Source organism: Spea bombifrons, chromosome 1 (genome assembly GCF_027358695.1).
Source record: "Spea bombifrons isolate aSpeBom1 chromosome 1, aSpeBom1.2.pri, whole genome shotgun sequence".
Classification (NCBI taxonomy): Eukaryota; Metazoa; Chordata; class Amphibia; order Anura; family Pelobatidae; genus Spea; species Spea bombifrons.
The window spans coordinates 130,167,749-130,186,375 of NC_071087.1; the positions used below are offsets into that span (position 1 = coordinate 130,167,749).

General features: G+C 36.3%; 1 protein-coding gene across 1 annotated transcript in view; it reads left to right on the plus strand.

Moving 5' to 3' along the window:
* The window catches only part of FBN2 (fibrillin 2), a 108,090-nt gene extending 91,008 nt beyond the window's left edge, over nt 1-17,082 (plus strand). The window contains exons 48-65 of the mRNA XM_053473678.1: nt 19-138; nt 1,584-1,709; nt 2,256-2,408; nt 3,253-3,318; nt 3,507-3,632; nt 3,767-3,886; nt 4,701-4,823; nt 4,933-5,064; nt 5,528-5,653; nt 8,495-8,701; nt 9,150-9,275; nt 9,843-9,965; nt 10,886-11,002; nt 12,324-12,452; nt 13,294-13,413; nt 14,537-14,768; nt 15,921-16,092; nt 16,467-17,082. Of these exons, the coding sequence (XP_053329653.1) occupies nt 19-138; nt 1,584-1,709; nt 2,256-2,408; nt 3,253-3,318; nt 3,507-3,632; nt 3,767-3,886; nt 4,701-4,823; nt 4,933-5,064; nt 5,528-5,653; nt 8,495-8,701; nt 9,150-9,275; nt 9,843-9,965; nt 10,886-11,002; nt 12,324-12,452; nt 13,294-13,413; nt 14,537-14,768; nt 15,921-16,092; nt 16,467-16,838 (2,690 nt within the window). The 3' untranslated portion in view covers nt 16,839-17,082. The remainder of the gene's footprint in view (nt 1-18; nt 139-1,583; nt 1,710-2,255; nt 2,409-3,252; nt 3,319-3,506; nt 3,633-3,766; nt 3,887-4,700; nt 4,824-4,932; nt 5,065-5,527; nt 5,654-8,494; nt 8,702-9,149; nt 9,276-9,842; nt 9,966-10,885; nt 11,003-12,323; nt 12,453-13,293; nt 13,414-14,536; nt 14,769-15,920; nt 16,093-16,466) is intronic.
* The last annotated feature ends 1,545 nt before the right edge of the window (nt 17,083-18,627 follow it).

Below are 18,627 nucleotides of genomic sequence, written 5' to 3' on the forward strand. Positions count from 1 at the left end.
TGTTTACCTCTATTTCAGATATTAATGAATGTGTGACATATCCTGGCTCATGCTCACCTGGTACATGTCAGAATTTAGAAGGCTCATTCAGATGCATATGTCCTCCTGGATACGAGGTTGAGGGAGACAACTGTATAGGTAAGGTTACATATTCATTAAATGTTAGCACATTCATCTATATTCCCTTTAAAATGATTTGCATTGTTTTTTCCCCTGGATTTACAACGTAGTGTTACTTTTATTTTATGTGTGTGGTGTGAATATCCCGGAACACTCTGGGTAAAGCCTATTTTCCCTTTTTTGGGTCAATTTCCCCTTTCTCCACGCAAGAGAATGGTGTGGGTCTTGTACTACACCCAACCCAATAAAAAAATAAATAGTTTTTAATTGTAAAACAAAATAATGTCTCTATTGATATTGCTGCCGAATGATACAAAAAGTCAACAAGGAAATGTGAAATAATAGCATAAGACTTACACTCTATCGGTTTTCCCTTTATTTGGGAGTTGCGGAAATGTTATTTAAGTAGAACCTTTGGGTCGGATGAGCACTTTTTCTTTTTCTCTGTCCTTTTTTAGCTAATCGTTTGTGCATATGTCAAAGGCAGACGGTCTAGTTGTCAGTGTCTGCAGAACTGTAATGTTTGGCACGAATCACATGAAACAGCTATTAGCGGTGTCTCTTTGAGAATTGTAAAAGGCTAAGATTTTTTTTTTAAGGATTTAAAGGCTTTTCATCTTAGAAGTGAGGGGAATACTATAGGACGACTTGAATACAATTCCCTGAAATATACCTAGTATTGGTTAATAACTGGCTATTATATTATAAAATTGAAGAAGTTCAGGTCTTTCACTTTCCAAGTAGATGATGATACAGAATACTTAATCATATATTTACTTTATTTGTAGGTTAAGATTCCGTCTATATTAGAATTACATAGCCTTGTGCAGTATACGTTTGCAAGAAGTATACGTATAACGTATTTTTCTTGTAGGTATCAATCATGTATCAAGTACTTGATATAGAGTGCGTATTTTTCTTTGAATTAGTCTTTTCTCGTAGTGTTCTTGGTTTGGTATTCCTGACAAACCCAAGCCATGCCAAACCCAGGCAGTAGATTGTACTCTGAACATAAATGTATATAGTTTGGAACTGAGTGATTAAATTATGCTTTTTCTTTAATATCAAAATAGGAAAATGTAAAATGTATTTCCCACAGTAGAACACATTGCAAAAAAAGGAGACTTATTATTTGTTCCTTGGTTTTCCTACTTTTCTGTTTCCCCTTTATTCTGCTATTGGCTCTTCTTTTCTTATTTTCATGAAGTATAGCAAAAAGTAAATTACAAAAGCTTAATTTTGATCAGCAATATAATGTTCATATGCAAGATGATATCATAGTAAAGAAAAGATGTCTTACTGGTCCATATGGTAATCTTTATGTTTTACTTCCCCTTACCTATTTCCTTATTCCTGGCTATTTTTAATTTCTTACTGTCCCATTATGCTGTCAGCCTTTTAAATATAAATATAAATAAAATGTTGAAAATACTGAAGAAAGTGCCAAAATTATTTTTTTGTAGATATTGATGAATGCAGTGAAGAACCCAATATCTGTCTTTTTGGGACTTGCTTTAACACTCCAGGAAGCTTTCAGTGCATCTGTCCTCCAGGTTTTGTGCTGTCTGAAAATGGAAGAAGGTGCTTCGGTAAGCTTCATTGAACACAGAAATTGAAATCAAGCAGGTTCAAGAAGGATAAAATGGCAAATGCATTTCACATTATGTTTTCAATAAGCCTGCTTTCTGTAGGAGTCTTCTTGGAAGGGCCAGGCCAATCATGACACTAAATTTTAAGTAAGCCTGATTGTGACAAGATTTGTCTTAGAAATCTTGGAAAGGTTTGGCCAATATCGTTACTTAAACACCATTCAGTATTAATTGCGGTGCCATTAAAAACTATAACCCAAAGCATTCCCTTTGCCTTGATGAACCATGCAATTGGCTGCTATTTGAATATTTTTTGCCTAGACATTTATCAATGTAGCAAGTTTAGATAAAGGCACTGTCCTTCCGGCAACTTCTTAGTAACTCAAGGTTCCATGGCTTCTGAGATTAAATCAAAACCTAGTTTTCTGCCTTAAATAATTTTACCTAAACAAACAAAAAAAAAATAAATATATATATATATATATATATATTTTTATTATTATTATTATGTTTTATCCAGCAAGCAATATTTTATTTTCTCATTAGACACTCGACAAAGTTTCTGTTTTACCAAATTTGAAAATGGGAAGTGCTCTGTACCCAAAGCATACAACAGCACCAAGGCCAAATGTTGTTGCAGTAAAATGCCAGGAGAAGGCTGGGGTGATCCTTGTGAGCTGTGTCCAAAGGAAGGAGAAGGTATGTAGTAAGCCAGTTCAGGTCATAATATATCAAAGCCTTCTGCTTGATTGTAGTCGTATGTTGACTACTATAAGTCATATGTTGACTCATTCTAAGAATATTCCCCACTCTATTCAACAACATGGTATTCCTCAACCCCTGTACCCAAATTTATAATGATTAGTTACAGAGAGAAACATGTACTAGACATGTGAATGCTAATTGGCATGCAAAGGAAAAAACTCACTAGCAATCATCTGATTACATGATTTGATTAATGTACAACTTGGTCACACAAAATGTTATTACGGTAATATGATTAATGTTTAAGGTATATTGATCTGTGGTTGACCCAAATAATTATTTACATTTAGAATTCAAAACTACTGGTAGAGAAATGTGCATGGATTATGCTCACATATTCAATTTGTATTTGGTCTTCGTTGGATATTCAGATAGATTTGAATGAAGGATGCCAACTCAAGGAACCTGCACGATCTTGCCAAAGTTGAGACTGCTTGGCGATGAAGAAAGGCCAAGCCACATTTTTTACATTGAATAATATGGAAAACAAGATGATAGAATTCAGCCATCTGCCCTTTCAGCTGGCTCTTCTTAACTTGGGCCATGCCAAACCTCTGTTCTCTGATGTAGTTTGGCTGTGTTTCCAATACTTTGTCTTGCCTACCATTATGTCAGTGATATTTGCCTTTACATTAAGAATTCTTTGACATTCTGCCAAAGCTTAACTCTTACCAGCATATATTTCACCTTGTATTGTTCCCCACAAAAAATATAAATGTAATTCGAAAGTTATGTTTGTGGCCTTTATTTCATTATGTTAACATTCTGTTTTTGACAGTGGCATTTCAGGATCTTTGTCCATTTGGACATGGGACTATCCCAGGGATTGGAGATACAAGAGAAGGTAATCATTTAAAGTTACTTTAAAAAGCAAAAAAAAGCTTATTTTGTCAATGATTCAGAGAATGCTGGTGTCAAGAAAGTTTACAGAGGTTGCTCTAAGTTGTACTAACTTTACTGATGCATTTGTAAACTCTTTTTTTATTTTTGCATTTTTGTGTGGCCTTCAATATTGTGATTTATCATTTTTAGATGTGAATGAATGCCTTGAAAACCCAGGAATTTGTGCACATGGCCACTGCATTAATACAGATGGATCATTTCGATGCGAGTGCCCCATGGGGTATAACTTGGATTATACTGGAGTAAATTGTGTAGGTATGTACAGTGTTTTACATTTCAACTTTATCACCTTGTCCTTAAACATAAACCATTTTTGAGTCTTGTGTGTGCGAGTGGAGTAGTATGTATAAATATATATGTGAATTTGAGTGTAACTTTGCATCTTCCAGACACTGACGAATGTTCCATTGGTAATCCATGTGGTAACGGCACTTGCACAAATGTCGTTGGTACTTTTGAGTGTTCCTGTGACGACGGATTTGAACCTGGGCCGATGATGAACTGTGAAGGTAAATAACGGAAAGAGTTAAGTGGGGGCTCAGCCACACATCTTTTTCTTCTTGGCACATTATATTGCCGAACACAGATCCCAGTGAACCACATAAAGGGGATCATCTTACAATCAAAGACTTTTTACAGGCCTAAAATATGGAATAGGTAAATGTCAGGCACATGACACACACGGAAGCTTTGTGCAGTTAATCTTTGTATTGTCTGCTTACTACAGAATGTGGATACTGGACAAGAAAAAAAAAGTGATGTAGGGACATTTTATGTCACTGAGAGGGTGTAAGCTAAGTGAAACAGCCTCCCGGCAGAAGTGGTTTGGGTTAATACAGCAATTAAAATTTAAACATGCACACACAGATTAAGCAAAAGGCTATCCTGGATATTAGACAAGGACTGGATATGATTATTTTCACAGCGTGGAAAATGGGCAGACCAGATGGGCCAAATGGTTCTTTTCTGTTGTCATAGTCCGTGCTTCTGTTTATTATATCATTGCTTGCTATACCTGTACATGATTTGGTGACTTTTGGGGCTGTAGAGTATTGTGATACACCCATACCCAGCAAATGTTATGAGCTACTGGAAAAATGGGGAGTAGAGAGTGACAGATTGAGTTGTCTCTTACAGGGTATGTTGTGGTAAAATGTAACAATTAATTAACAATTTACAAACTTGCTTCTTATTCCATTTACATCCGGTACGTCTTTATGTACCAATGAAGTACTGGAATGTTCCTTCGCTTTCCACATAATATAAATGTTAGTAAAGGTGAAATATAATAAAATTAAATAAACCATATTTTCTCCATTTTAGATATCAATGAATGTACATCAAACCCACTTCTGTGTGCATTCCGTTGTATAAATACATATGGATCCTATGAATGCACGTGTCCTGCAGGGTATACTCTCAGAGAGGACCATAAGATGTGTAAAGGTATTTTTTTATGTTTTCTGGTGTTATCTTCACTGTTATATGACTGTATATATAAGATACAACTTTGTAGTAGCCTGACAATGCTGACGGCAGATTCTGTTTTTCTCAGATCTTGACGAGTGCTTAGAAGGGTTTCATGATTGTGAATCTCGGGGGATGCTTTGCAAAAACCTGATTGGGACTTTTATGTGCATTTGTCCTCCTGGAATGACACGAAGACCTGATGGAGAAGGATGTATGGGTAAGTGTTTATTATTATTATTATTATTTATTGTTTGATATAGCACCATCAAATTCTGTAGCGCTGTACAATGGGTGGACAGGACATAACATAACAAATTGACTTACAGAGACAACAGGTCAGGAGGGCCCTGCTCAAACGAGGTTACAATCTAGAGATTGTTATGAATGTATACATCAAATGATATAACTCATGATATATATATATATATATATATATATATAAAGAGAGAGATAGATATTCTTATACACCTTTTACAGCGTCTGATGCAATTATCAATGGTTGACTGGGTCTTGGGTTGGCCTTAACCAGCGTAATGAGAAATTTGCTTAAGATAGAACTGAATGCAACAGGAATATGTAATACCTCAGATTCTCTTTTGTAGTGAATACACCTAACAATCTTCACTTTCAATTAAAGTATATTTTGTATCAATTGTGTTTGTCCAACTTTTATCTTAAAGATGAGAATGAATGCCGCACCAAGCCAGGCATCTGTGAGAACAGCCGCTGTGTCAATACCGTTGGAAGCTATCGGTGCGAATGCAATGAAGGGTTTCAGTCCACTCCATCAGGGACTGAATGTATCGGTTAGTACAGCGTTCTGTTTGTCCTGTTATTCTGAATATTAATACACATTAACATAAATAACTCATCTATGTTCACCATAAACATGTGCATATGTGTAACTGTTCCATCTTACATTTGTAAATAAGGCTCCCATTATCATCTAGTAGTCTAGGCACGCGACAGACTTTTTATTTATAATTACCACACAGGTAATTTACTTGTCTTTTCTTCTCGAGAGAATCTCTCCCCCATTGTCTTCCAAAAGTATTTCCTGCTAACAAAATACAAGGTTTTAAGGCATTTTAAGGATAATGCTTACAGAATAAAAATGCATTTCACGGTTTTAATGTTCAGTTTTCAATTTGCACATAACGTTTTAACTTATGTTGGCAAGACGGCCTGAGGATTGGCTGTGTGAGTTAAAGAATTAATTTAATTTGAACCAGTTTTACGAAGAAAAATATACACACTAATGTGAAATTGAAATGAATGATGGCTGGAAATGGAGGAACTATGTTATTTTTCAATACTAGACGTAAAACCATAAGATGTGTTAGTTAACCCTGATCATAGGCAGTGCGGGCAGGTTTTTGCTCTTGGAATATGTTATTAATAACCCTATGTGTACCCAGACAGGGATATAATACCATATTAACAGAATAAGCAGTGGTTCATATAGTCCCTATTTGTGTAGGAGACCCCCCTAGAGGATGATATATTAAGACCAATACATGTGGGACCGATTCATCACATACCTATGTCACTATTAGGTATGTTTAAAACATATTGTGATCATTAATATTGCATTCCTTAGTTTATGTATAATTATTCCTGTTAATATTTGAGCCTCTGGAAAAAATGCCCAGAGCCCCAGAGTTTAAAATCAGTAACCCATTTTGTGCCCTGACCAGCATGAGAAAGGCTTGTAATTGAGTTGTATGTTGGTTTAGTGTAGTGTTATCTTTACTTATCACAGGCCTTCAATAATATCATCATTTTTTCATATTGTTACAGTCTACAGTGTTGATGCATAGGCAATCTAGGTGACAGGGACATCACTAGAGTTATATATAAGGTCTACAATTTGAGCACATATAGAACTTTAACTATGGCAGTTTCTCTCTCATCTCCTATTCTCTCTCTCTCTCTCTCTCTCTCTCTCTCTCTCTCTCTCTCTCTCTCTCTCGTTTAAACAAGTGATATTACTAGACTTACTAGACATATGATGGGAGATACCAGTTAGCAGGAGTAAGGAAGGCAGCGGTTGATTAGAAGAGTTAACCTGTCAGTGGATAGGCTTCCTTGAAGAAGATAAAGGGAGAGAGCAGAAGACGTCAAAGATAGATGAGATGATGGACAGAGTAGGTGTGTACTTGGAAGATTTCCCACGCAGACTTGTAATATCAACTGTGTAAATTAATATTACAATGTGTAAATAAATAGAAAGCAAATTACCTCTACCATTCAAAATATGGATTAGTTCTGCTTCATGCTGCTTAAGGGTTAACAGTGGGACTTGTAGAGTCACAGTGTAACACACTTTAATTATTTTTGAATGAAGGGGTTTTTTTTGTACTCCATGCCGCTAAAGTCAAGATTTCCTTCAATATATTCTTTCCATACATGTCTATGAAACGTAAGCCACAAAAATGCTCCGAAGAGTAAGTGTGGGGTACATTCCTCCAGCTTCATGTATCCCATGGTTTTCCTTTTCTAGCTGTGCAAAAGACATGCTGGTTACATTTTCCAGGATTAAGATAAATTATACTTCACAGGAGATTGTAAGAAAAAGAAAAATATTTCCTAGCTGAGACGTATTATTCAAGCAAAATGCTACATTGAATTGAAAAGTGATAACCAAGAGAACAAGCAAAGTTTGAAAAGACATTTTATCACAATAGCAACTAGTGAAAGCCTGGTAACTGGAGGGCATTGTGTTGCCCTCTTAAGATAAAAATATGTGTACATCTTTGAAAACATTGGCTCTGGAGTGCTGAAGGCTTCGGTAACTTTACATCTTGTATGAATATGTGGTCCCTTTATGTAGAACCAGCAACTTCTAAAGATTGTAAATGTTTTCACACAAACCCAGACTGTAGGGCTATGTGTAGGTCGATAAACTATATCTGCCAATGGCATATGAGCACAGAGGTAAAATATGAGAACCATTGAGTTACTGATGCTTGTTACTATTTGATTAAGGAAGTGTTCCCCCCAAAAATAAAAACCCAAACACTGTGAGATATAAATCAGACAGCAGTGGGTTGCAATCTGTTTGAGAGCACTCTGAGCTTTTATACAACAATTCTTCCAAAGATGTAAATTATGGTATTCTAGCATAATCCATAGATGGGGGCCAGTACAGAGAGAGAGAGAAAGAAAAGACAAGTCAAGTTGGGCATGATGATAAAGTGAGATAAGTGGTTGAGAGAAGTAGATTGGGGAACAAAAGAATGACAGAATATGTGTTGATAAAATAAATAAATGATGATGATGATGATGACATAAGAGCATATACATAAACGGCAGAATATAATTCGAAGGGATCTGGTAAGGTAAGAAGCTCTAGGATGAGAAGGGGAACGGCAAGAATCTGACAACGAGGAGACATAATTCATATTATCATACTATAACATCCATATTTGCAATGCCTCCTTATCGCTGACAATAAGTGTTTTATTAAACATAAGGAACATATCGTAATTCTGTTTTATTTGCAAATATGTATGGACCATTCTATAAATATTTTACATCCTTATATATGTATGTATAGGAATATCATTTATGATATTGCTTTAAAAATTAATATTCTAGGTGGGTAATCTTTCCGTCCCTTATTTGTTCTATCATTCTCTCCCCAGACACACGCCAGGGATTTTGCTTTTCTGAGGTCTTACAGACAATGTGCCAAATGTCATCAAGCAGTCGTAACCACGTCACTAAATCTGAGTGCTGCTGCAATGGTGGAAGAGGCTGGGGAAACCAGTGTGAAATTTGCCCACTTCCCAGTACCACTCCATACAAGAAGCTTTGCCCACATGGCCCTGGATATACCACTGATGGAAAAGGTGTGGTTGTGTGTATAATACTTAGCTACATAGTTAGAATTGGTTTTAAAAGAAGAAACATAAATCTATCTATCCATTATAAAGCCATGCTTGTGTTCGACATCCAATGTATCTTGGTCATATGACATAAAGGTTATCATATCCTCTGAAGCAACAGCTTACCTTAAATCTGTTTAAATGACGCATACACAAATGTTGTAGGTATTGACTGAGCCTTTACTAATTGTCATCATTGTCTTCCCCATTAGCCCAGTTATATTTCCACGTGTGCTCCCCAGCATGTGCAAACTGGGAACCATAATCCTTGCATTGCAGAGAGAGTACCTAAAATCTTGACATGATTCCTTTTTGTTTTAGAAAATCAGCATCGGGTAGAATGAAACTAAAGAATAAAATTAGCTTCTTTACGTTTGATTATCACGATACTAAATGTCGCATTTATCCACAGATATAGATGAATGTAACGTGATGCCAAATTTGTGTCAGAATGGTCAGTGCATCAATACCATTGGCTCTTTTAGATGTTTCTGCAAGCCTGGGTACACAACTGACATTGGGGGAACTTCTTGTGTTGGTAAGAAATGTCCATCATCAGTAAGCCTAAAAACCCAACTGTCCTAAGGCAGAGTTATTAGACATACCTATTAGTATATTAAGTATGCTTTATTGACGTGTAGTGTTATGTTCAGGTTTTCCCTGTACAATTATACTCCCCTATAACCCACCTTTTACCAATCCTTGTGAAATTAAACGCATCTGTGCCATCATGGATCATTGAGCCATTTATATAAAATTTTGCAGGCTCTAATCAAATCAGTATGGTATAGAGCTGATTGCTAAAAAGCAATGGTAGAAGGAGCCCTGTCCAGTAAATATTTTTTCAGCTGTATTTTCATATCAATTAAATACAGTTTTCTTATAAATCTAGTTGCAACTTCCAGGCACGAGGAACTTAAATTGATGACAATGCTAATAAAACAGATGTGTTTTTGCAAATGATTACCTTCCCACGCAAGACTTGTTTTACAGAGTGTTTTTGTGTGTCCGAACAGATTTATGTGCTTTTATTATTAGTTTATTGACCTCTTAGCTATTTGTAATAATTTCAATTTAACTTCACGTAATTTCAACTGCTTTTTAGATCTTGATGAATGCTCACAGTCCCCCAAACCATGCAACTACATATGTAAGAACACAGAGGGCAGCTACCAGTGCTCCTGTCCTCGGGGTTATATCCTACAAGAAGATGGAAAAACCTGTAAAGGTAGGCACAGCAGAACATGTTCTCTATACATGTTTTCATTTGAGCACAATATTATTCACAAATTATTAATTGTAATAAAGCAAAATGTAACCCTCTCTGACCACGTCATAAACCCTAATTTAGCCATTGATAAAAAGGTCTATTCAATAAGAAGTTGAGTTGGTTATTCAAGGGTTAATTAGATTGACCAGGTGTGAACAACATTGAAGTTGTTGGAGGATGCAATGCAGCTTCCAAACACTGGGTGCGCTGGTGCACAACAATATATTTATACTGTGTATATATATATATATATATATATATATATATATATATATATACACACCTCTTTTGTTGCCATGAAACAAAAATGTATTATTTTTATACATATTTGACAAATTCACATTTTGTGCCAATTCACAATTACTCACAGTTTAGTGAATAGACCCAATACAAGATTACAAGTTAATATAAGTTTTTAATGCAACTTTAAAATGACAGCAATACATCATGCAGATAGTATGCACATTATTACGGTGGATTGGTAGACCACAGTCTGGAGCAATGACTAATAGTAGGATTGCACTTGTAGTCGTCGAGGAAACATGCTTAGAGATTTGATAAATAGATCTTGGCTTGTTTCCCCATTGAAAATAATACTTGAAATACAGAATTTAGCCTGATGAAAACTACCTGAATGGGAGCTGTCAAAACCCACTACTTGGATTTCATAAACATGTTCAAGCCTGAATGTCTCTACTCCTGTGGTCTAATACAGGAAATAAGTCAGAAATGCATTGGGTCTACTGGCAATTGTAAAACGTCTGCAAAAATTCTAGACAAAAACACTATCAACTGCTTAAGCACCTGTTTGTGGCTGAAATAGAAATAATGGGTATGTGGCCAAAAACTGCTTAACCGAGGTCTCTTGTTTATTTTAGATCTTGATGAATGTCAAAGCAAACAGCACAACTGCCAGTTCCTCTGTGTCAACACCGTCGGAGGTTTCACTTGTAAATGTCCTCCGGGCTTTACGCAGCATCATACAGCTTGTATTGGTGAGAGCAAACTTGGATGAACAAGTATATGTGAACATCTGTGCAGGCGAATGGCTCGGCCTCCTGATTCTGCATTACATTGCTATGTCATTCCAAAGTGTCTGGTGTCTTCTTTCCAAAATTTCCGTTTTCAGATAAGGATTTTCTGTTATTCACCACAGGTGTCTTAGTGAAAAAGTGAATAGGATTCCTGGGAAATAATAATGTCATGAACATTTTATATTCTTCCACTTGATGGTTGGGATTCTTTGTAATGTAAGAAAACATTATGTGTATTAGCAGTCCGCAAAAGTAGAATACATAATGTACGAGATACGACATTAGTACCGCCTGTTGAGGTCTTCGAAATAACCTTTCCTAATAATACTAATGTGAGCTGGACACCTTGTGCTCAAGCTGCTCATATTGAGCATCCTTCATTCTTGTGAATCGCATAAAACAGCTTCATAAGCCTGAGGATAATAAAACACAAGGTCAACTTTTATCCCAGTTGACGGTGTATTATTTATATATGATGTGAAACTAAAACCTTACACTCTATCAATCCATATTAACTTTTAATGCACAACATTTTGGGCAAGTTACATTTTAACTCAAGTTATAGTAATAGGCGTACGTTTATATTTATGGCAGAGATTACATTTTGAAAATGTTTTATTGTCTTGATATCTCTGTCACGGGGAAGTATAACAGGTCAGGTGGTGGAAGGATTTGAGAGACGCTTGATGGGATTCTGTAAGTTGAGTATACAATGTGTGTACAGATTTGAGTATTGGCCCAACTGTAAGGGTTGCAAGGAGTGCCTTTTCAAGCAGGTCACCAGTCCTAGGGACTAAGTCACACCTTGTCCATGGTGGTGTAGTGCTGGCCAAGGAGATCTTCTGATCCCTGCGATTTGCCTAGGATACTAAGAGCATCTGGCAACCTGTTTTGAGCAGAAAAAGAGAGTTTTGTATTAGCAGAGACACCAAACTCCCTGTTTTTATAGACCCATGGTGCTCCTTCATACAATGAGACACTCCCTAAAATAAGGTATTTTTTCAAGTTAATGGGTTTTAATGTCCTTGACCCATAAGTAATTACCATAGTAATTGTAATTGGATTTTCATTCGTGCCAACCAGGTTTTATGAATGGGGACAGAACATGTCTGTATTCTATCCCAATTTGCTGGGCAGCAATGACGTAAAATGTTGCAAGCTAAGGCAAATCCAAATCTGTTTTAATGAATGGTTTACATTGCACATGTGATTTTATTGATGTATTTGAAGTGATCCAAATCCTCTGAAGTCACTGTATAAAATAACACACTATGTTTTCTAGATAATAATGAGTGTGGTTCGCAGCCTAATTTATGTGGCCCTAGAGGAGCCTGCCAAAATTCACCTGGAAGCTTTACTTGTGAATGCCAAAGAGGATTTTCATTAGATTCCACCGGGTTAAATTGTGACGGTAAGTTCTGAATGTAATCTGTAACTACCACGTATATTTGAAGAGTTTTACTCATTTCTCACCTAGTCGTGCATATTCATCCAGCACATTACATTACATTTTTAAAACACCAGCAGATATCATAGGATTATTAAAATAGAGTGAAAGCTAACAATAGCAAATTGACACTATACAGACATTAAGACATTGATACAGGATAAGAATAGCACCCTTGCACTCCTCTGAAATCACAGAAATAATTCTGTTGTTAAGATTCTTAGGACCCATTCAGTAATTAACAACCTCATATAATTTCCTATAATGTGATAAAACAAAATAAATTAAAAGCCACCACACCAATAGCGTTCTGAGGATGCTCTGACTACCAGTCCACTTTGGATGTGCAAGTCTTAATACATGTGTTGGCTGCATACTGTAATATGATAAAAGAAAATGTTATAAACTATGAGAATGCTGGATACATTTTATTGTCTTTATTATTATTATTTTTTATTATTATTTATTGTTTTATATAGCGCCATCAAATTCTGTAGCGCTGGCTTTATATCCTTGCACTGTTTGATTTAGGCTTAACTCATAACTTAACTCATTATTTTCTTTGGCTCCACTTATCATTAGTTTGGATTATTTATTTGTAGATGATAAATAAGTAGGAAACCATAAATGTTGTTCGCTACTTTTTTTTCACTTGAGCCTTAGCCATGTGTATTTTGACTTAAATTGGTAGATACACAAGTAGATTTTTACATAATGCCTTCTATCAAGTGAATTAAAATAGAAATGCTGCCTCGGCAAACAGAAACATTATAATATCTTATTAATACTTTGTCCATTTCTGTAGATGTTGATGAGTGTGATGGAAGCCATAGATGTCAGCACGGCTGCCAGAACGTAGTTGGTGGTTACAGGTGTAGTTGTCCACAGGGATATATACAGCACTACCAGTGGAACCAATGCGTTGGTAAGACAATGTGTTGGCAATATGGCGATACCCCGTTTTGTAATGATTTTATGTTTTTGGAGGTGGGCAAAATCTAGAAATCTCACTTTCCTGGTTCCCGCTTCTATTTGCTGGTTCCCACCATCCACTTTTCCAAACTTCCAACCTGATCCCAAGGTACTGACTGAAGTTTAGCTTAAGTAACCTCTTGTTAGAGCTGTTATTACAGTATTTAAAAAAAAAGATTGGCATTAGAATTGGACACACATACATATAGCCAATGTATAACCCTCTAGGAAACAGTTTGTCCGCAGCCATTCTGCTATCAGAGTATAGTAACACAGAGTAAGAGGAATATCACCGGTAGCAGGAAAGTGATAATTAAAGAGGTTCTATACCCTAACATAGGATTGTTGGCACCGGCAAAATACTGTACAGCTACTTACATTTTCTAGAATACTGTCCTAATAACAATGTTGGGTTTACCTAAGTGGTCCCACGTGACCTTCTGCACATCCAACTCCAAATCTGAATAAAGTCCAGTTCAGAAATATGGACACCCTTGAGAAGACCACCAGGGCATAACAGAACCGATGGATTACTCTGGAATCCCAGTTAGTCATAGTGTTAGACCACCATGATATTGAAATCTTTTTTCTGACAGATTTATTTCAAATAGTTTTTACAGGGTTTTAATGCCCTCCTACTCTGTGTCACTTTAAGCATATTTTTTTACTGTTTAATAGCAGCAGTTAAGCTGTTAGTGCTGGCAGCTTCTTCAAAGAGTAAAATATGTCTGGCTTTTTGTGGGTTCTTTTTTCGTTGTGCCTTCTTATTTCTATTATTATTATTTTTGACTCAGCTTTTAGTTCATTAATGACCAACCACAAAAGACCTATGGAGCCCTACAAATTGGAAAAACAAATCAATGATACTTAAGCATTTATCAAGTTATCTTTGAGAAGGAGAGAATGCCAACACTTAAATGAAATATATGGTTTTGGTAAATTATGTTATACTTGATACTATGTATCAACTCCAATCATTACTTGGGGAAAGTAATTACCGCATATGGCATATGTGTTCTTTAGGTTGTATGAGATATATGACCTAAGCCTGTTAATTCTATACTTTTTTCCCATAGATGAAAATGAATGCACTACAGCAAACACATGTGGTTCTGCTTCATGTTACAATACATTGGGCAGCTACAAATGTGCCTGTCCACCTGGATTCTCCTTCGAACAGTTTTCTGCCTCTTGCCGTGATGTGAATGAATGCACAAGTTCAAAAAATCCTTGCAACTATGGTTGTTCCAATACAGATGGGGGGTATCTTTGTGGATGTCCCCCAGGATATTACAGAGTCGGACAGGGGTAAGAAATGACTGGTTAAATTAGTAAATTTACATTTATTTTTTTGGTAAGATGTATTTAATCAGTTGTGCTCTGTATACATCCAAAGAAATATATCCTCAATCAGAAGATATGCAAACATAATACTCAAATAAACCAATCACTTCCGCAACTTCACAAAAAGGCCAAGTGTGGACATCAGGCAAACCTGGTGGGCTGGTCAATTTCATTTACAGCCACTTGTGGAGGAGATCCGGTTCCTTGATGCTGATCGCTTGCTGGATACACAAAGTCACACATTGCAAGAGCAACATTTATTGGCCACTGAACTTAAAGTGCCGGGCTGATTTTATTCCCCAGTCCAGCTTTGTTTTTTAAATATCAAGAATGTGGGTAGGGCTAATATTTAGCTTATCTCACTTTGTGCATTGGGTACATGTCTCCTAAACTTAAGGTTTCACAAAACATCTAACTTAAAAACACATCACAATATGATTTTTTCCCCATATCATTAGGATTTTAGGACTTCTGAGTGCTGTAAAATTGGGTCCGTAAGCATGAAGCCAATAACACAGCACTCAAGGATGTGCAATATGAGCTGCTTACGCTCTGGTCTGGATCCTTCACATGGCCAGGAGCAACACACACCTGGCACCTGCCTAGGGTTAACCCTGTTCATTTTCCTAAGGACTTGCTAAATGCAAGCTTAAATTAAAATTCACTGAGAATACTTGTAGAACCAATGACTCTATCAGGCTCTGCTATAAATGCAACAGTGCACATGGTCCAAATAATCCACTAATCCTCACATTTTAAGAATAATGTAGCTAAACATAGGCAAAGTATGACCAATACAACCAGAAAACATGTAGTTTGGAGGTGACCAAAAAACTTTGATGAAATTTAAAAGGGAGTACAGCTGTTTTCCATCACTTCATAGACTGAACTTTGTGCCAAATCAATACAGCCAACTGCCAACTATAAGAGAGTTGCTACTCCATTTTTTTAATCTGTAAATTATCAGAAAAGTCTGAATTTGGGCCAATTTAGCAAACGGATACAAAAAATAATCATGTTTAGAGCCAAATTTCATTTTCAAACATAATGTTAACACGACTGGAAACAAACCCACACAAATAAGTGATTATAATTAAAGATTCCTGTTTGTTACAGGCACTGTGTGTCTGCAATAGGTTTTAACAGAGGCCAGTATCTGTCTGCGGACAGAGAGGAAGGTGAAGCCAATGCACTTTCTCCAGAAGCGTGTTATGAATGCCAGGTCAACGGTTACTCTAAGAAAACTGGAAGGAGGAAAAGAAATGCCAATGACACACAGCCTATAATGGTAAGACCAGTAAGTCATTCTGTTAAGAAGAACGTAAAATGATCTTATGTTTCATAGCACAGAAACCCCTATTCCCATACTTTCTCTCTTTCACTATCCTTGTAGACTTTTTGCTGAACCCCCTGAGTGGGCTGCTGTCAGTAGTGGTGTTGGAATATGATTTCATATCCGGTAACACTGCGGACAATGAGACCACAAAAGGGTAGAGATCAGAGATGTGGTATAGCTCTCATACTCCACCTATTAGACAATCAGTTTAAATTGATAGAAATATTATCACTTTAGTAGATTTTTTGTTTGTATTGTTTTTATTAGTGGTAAAGGTAACATTCTATCTCATCCTCTATTTACTTGTTCCATTCTCTTTTACACAGAATGGGCCCATTAGTCTAAAGAGCCTTGATATGGATGTGCCACTCAAACTGGTTCTAAACATTTCTCAACTCAATATAAAGAAGCACATACTGGAAATTATCCCAGCCATTCAACCACTTAATAACCACATCCGTTATATTATCTCACGAGGCAATGACACTATGTTCCACATTAACCAGAGGGACGGACTCAGCTACCTCCACGCAGCGCAAAAGAAACTTAGTCCTGGGACTTACACACTGGAAATCACCAGCATTCCCCTTTATAAGACAACTGAATTGAGGAGATTGGAAGAGAAAAACGATGAAAACTACCTCCTAGGCGAGCTCGGGGAAACACTCAAAATGAGGTTACAAATTGAGCTTTCTTAGAAAAGCAAATCAAACTCAGACCAGGGCATCAGTCACATACAACACATTTTATTTATCCACCAGAGCATGTCTTCTTTTTGAAAGCTTTATGAAATCAATGAACATTTGTTATGGACCTTTGTGTCTCCTCCACAATCATCCCACAAGGAAGATGGAGACACCGCTCCAGAAAAAGTTTGTACTTATGAAAATGGTTGTTGTATTTTCTTTGTAGCCTCCAATAAATATACCTGCACACATGTAATTTTGTAAGTAGGGTTAGACATTTAAACTGTATTGACATGATACATGCTCCTCAACAACAGGCACGGAACTCTACCTTATTATTTATACAGCAATTGGGAATTTAATCTGATTTGCTGAATCAGTCATGACGTGTTACAGCCTATTCAATTCCACTTATGGTTCTCAAAAATAAGCATTCAATGATAAAATAACGTTCTTTGCTAAGGAGACCACACAAGCTGAGCTAAAACGAATTGGCGGGCAATATGTATGTATTATATAATTTGGGTAACAAAAATGTATACTATGCTATGACCTAGTCTAACATCACAACTGGTTGGTTCCAGTTGTAAAAGAACATAATTGAAAACCACATACCAGCATATACCAAAGTTGAAAATTCACTGCCAGTAACTATTTAAGACACTCTGAGGGGTGCATAAGACTCCAACTAAGGGAAGTGGAAATTTGTACTTAGCAATTTGGTGTTTGTTTCATAACAAACAAAAGATTTCTTTTAAAAAAAGCCAACTCTAAATTTATGGACATGGAAAGTCCCTTCTGATATATTAGTTCTGACACTCATTAAGTAGTAAGAAGAAAACTGAATATAACAAAATCAAAAGAACCTTCCAGATGTTGAGATATTTTGTTAGCAATCTACAGTTCTTGTGGATAGTCCCCTCTAAATGTAAATATGTATTTTTGCAGTAATATATGGAACACACAGTGAAACATGTTTGATAACAAGGGGGCTTGTTTTTTTTTGTATTTTTATCTGTTTAGATGTTACAATTGAGCCATCCTATTGCATTCACATTTTTGAACAAAATTATCAAATGTACTGGTTCCATTAATGTTGAGTGCTTTATATCCATATTTCTTAATATGATACCTGCACACCTTGGGGAACTTCTGATGGTCCAAAGGGACTTAAAACCTTCTTCATATCAAAAGGTAACATTATTTAATAGAAAACCTATAAAACAAGGCGGTACTTTGTGAAAACAACATTAACTTGAAGTGAAGTATTTGGTTAGACAAAGAAAACAAAGAAACACTGTTATAAATGGCATTTACAGATATTTCAGATATTTTTGGAAACTTCAGTAGCACAGATATAGAAGTCCATAAATATCAGACACTGGACATAACTTGGGCGAAAGGCACTTAACATGAAACATTATGTTCACCTGCTGTAGCAAAGTACCACGACTGCCTGGTGTACCCTCAGTATTGCAATTCAAAACGATGTACTGTAATTCCTGCCTCGTGTGTAGGAGTATATTTAACAAGGTGCTTCATATAACTCATCTGTTGTTGGCAGCTCATTATGAGAAAGGTGATATCTGGTGCAGAATAAGACTGGGCAGCTTGAGATCCAAATACTAGCACTAAGTCTGACCATCCCTTCGAATAGATACTCCTGTCAGCTGTCTTCCAGCAGAGGACCTCTGTCATTCATGGAGACTTAGCATGGCTCACTCAACATTTACACAACACAAGTTAGGCTCATCTTATGGTTTGAATAATTGATAGCATAATAATGTTTAGGTATAGTCTC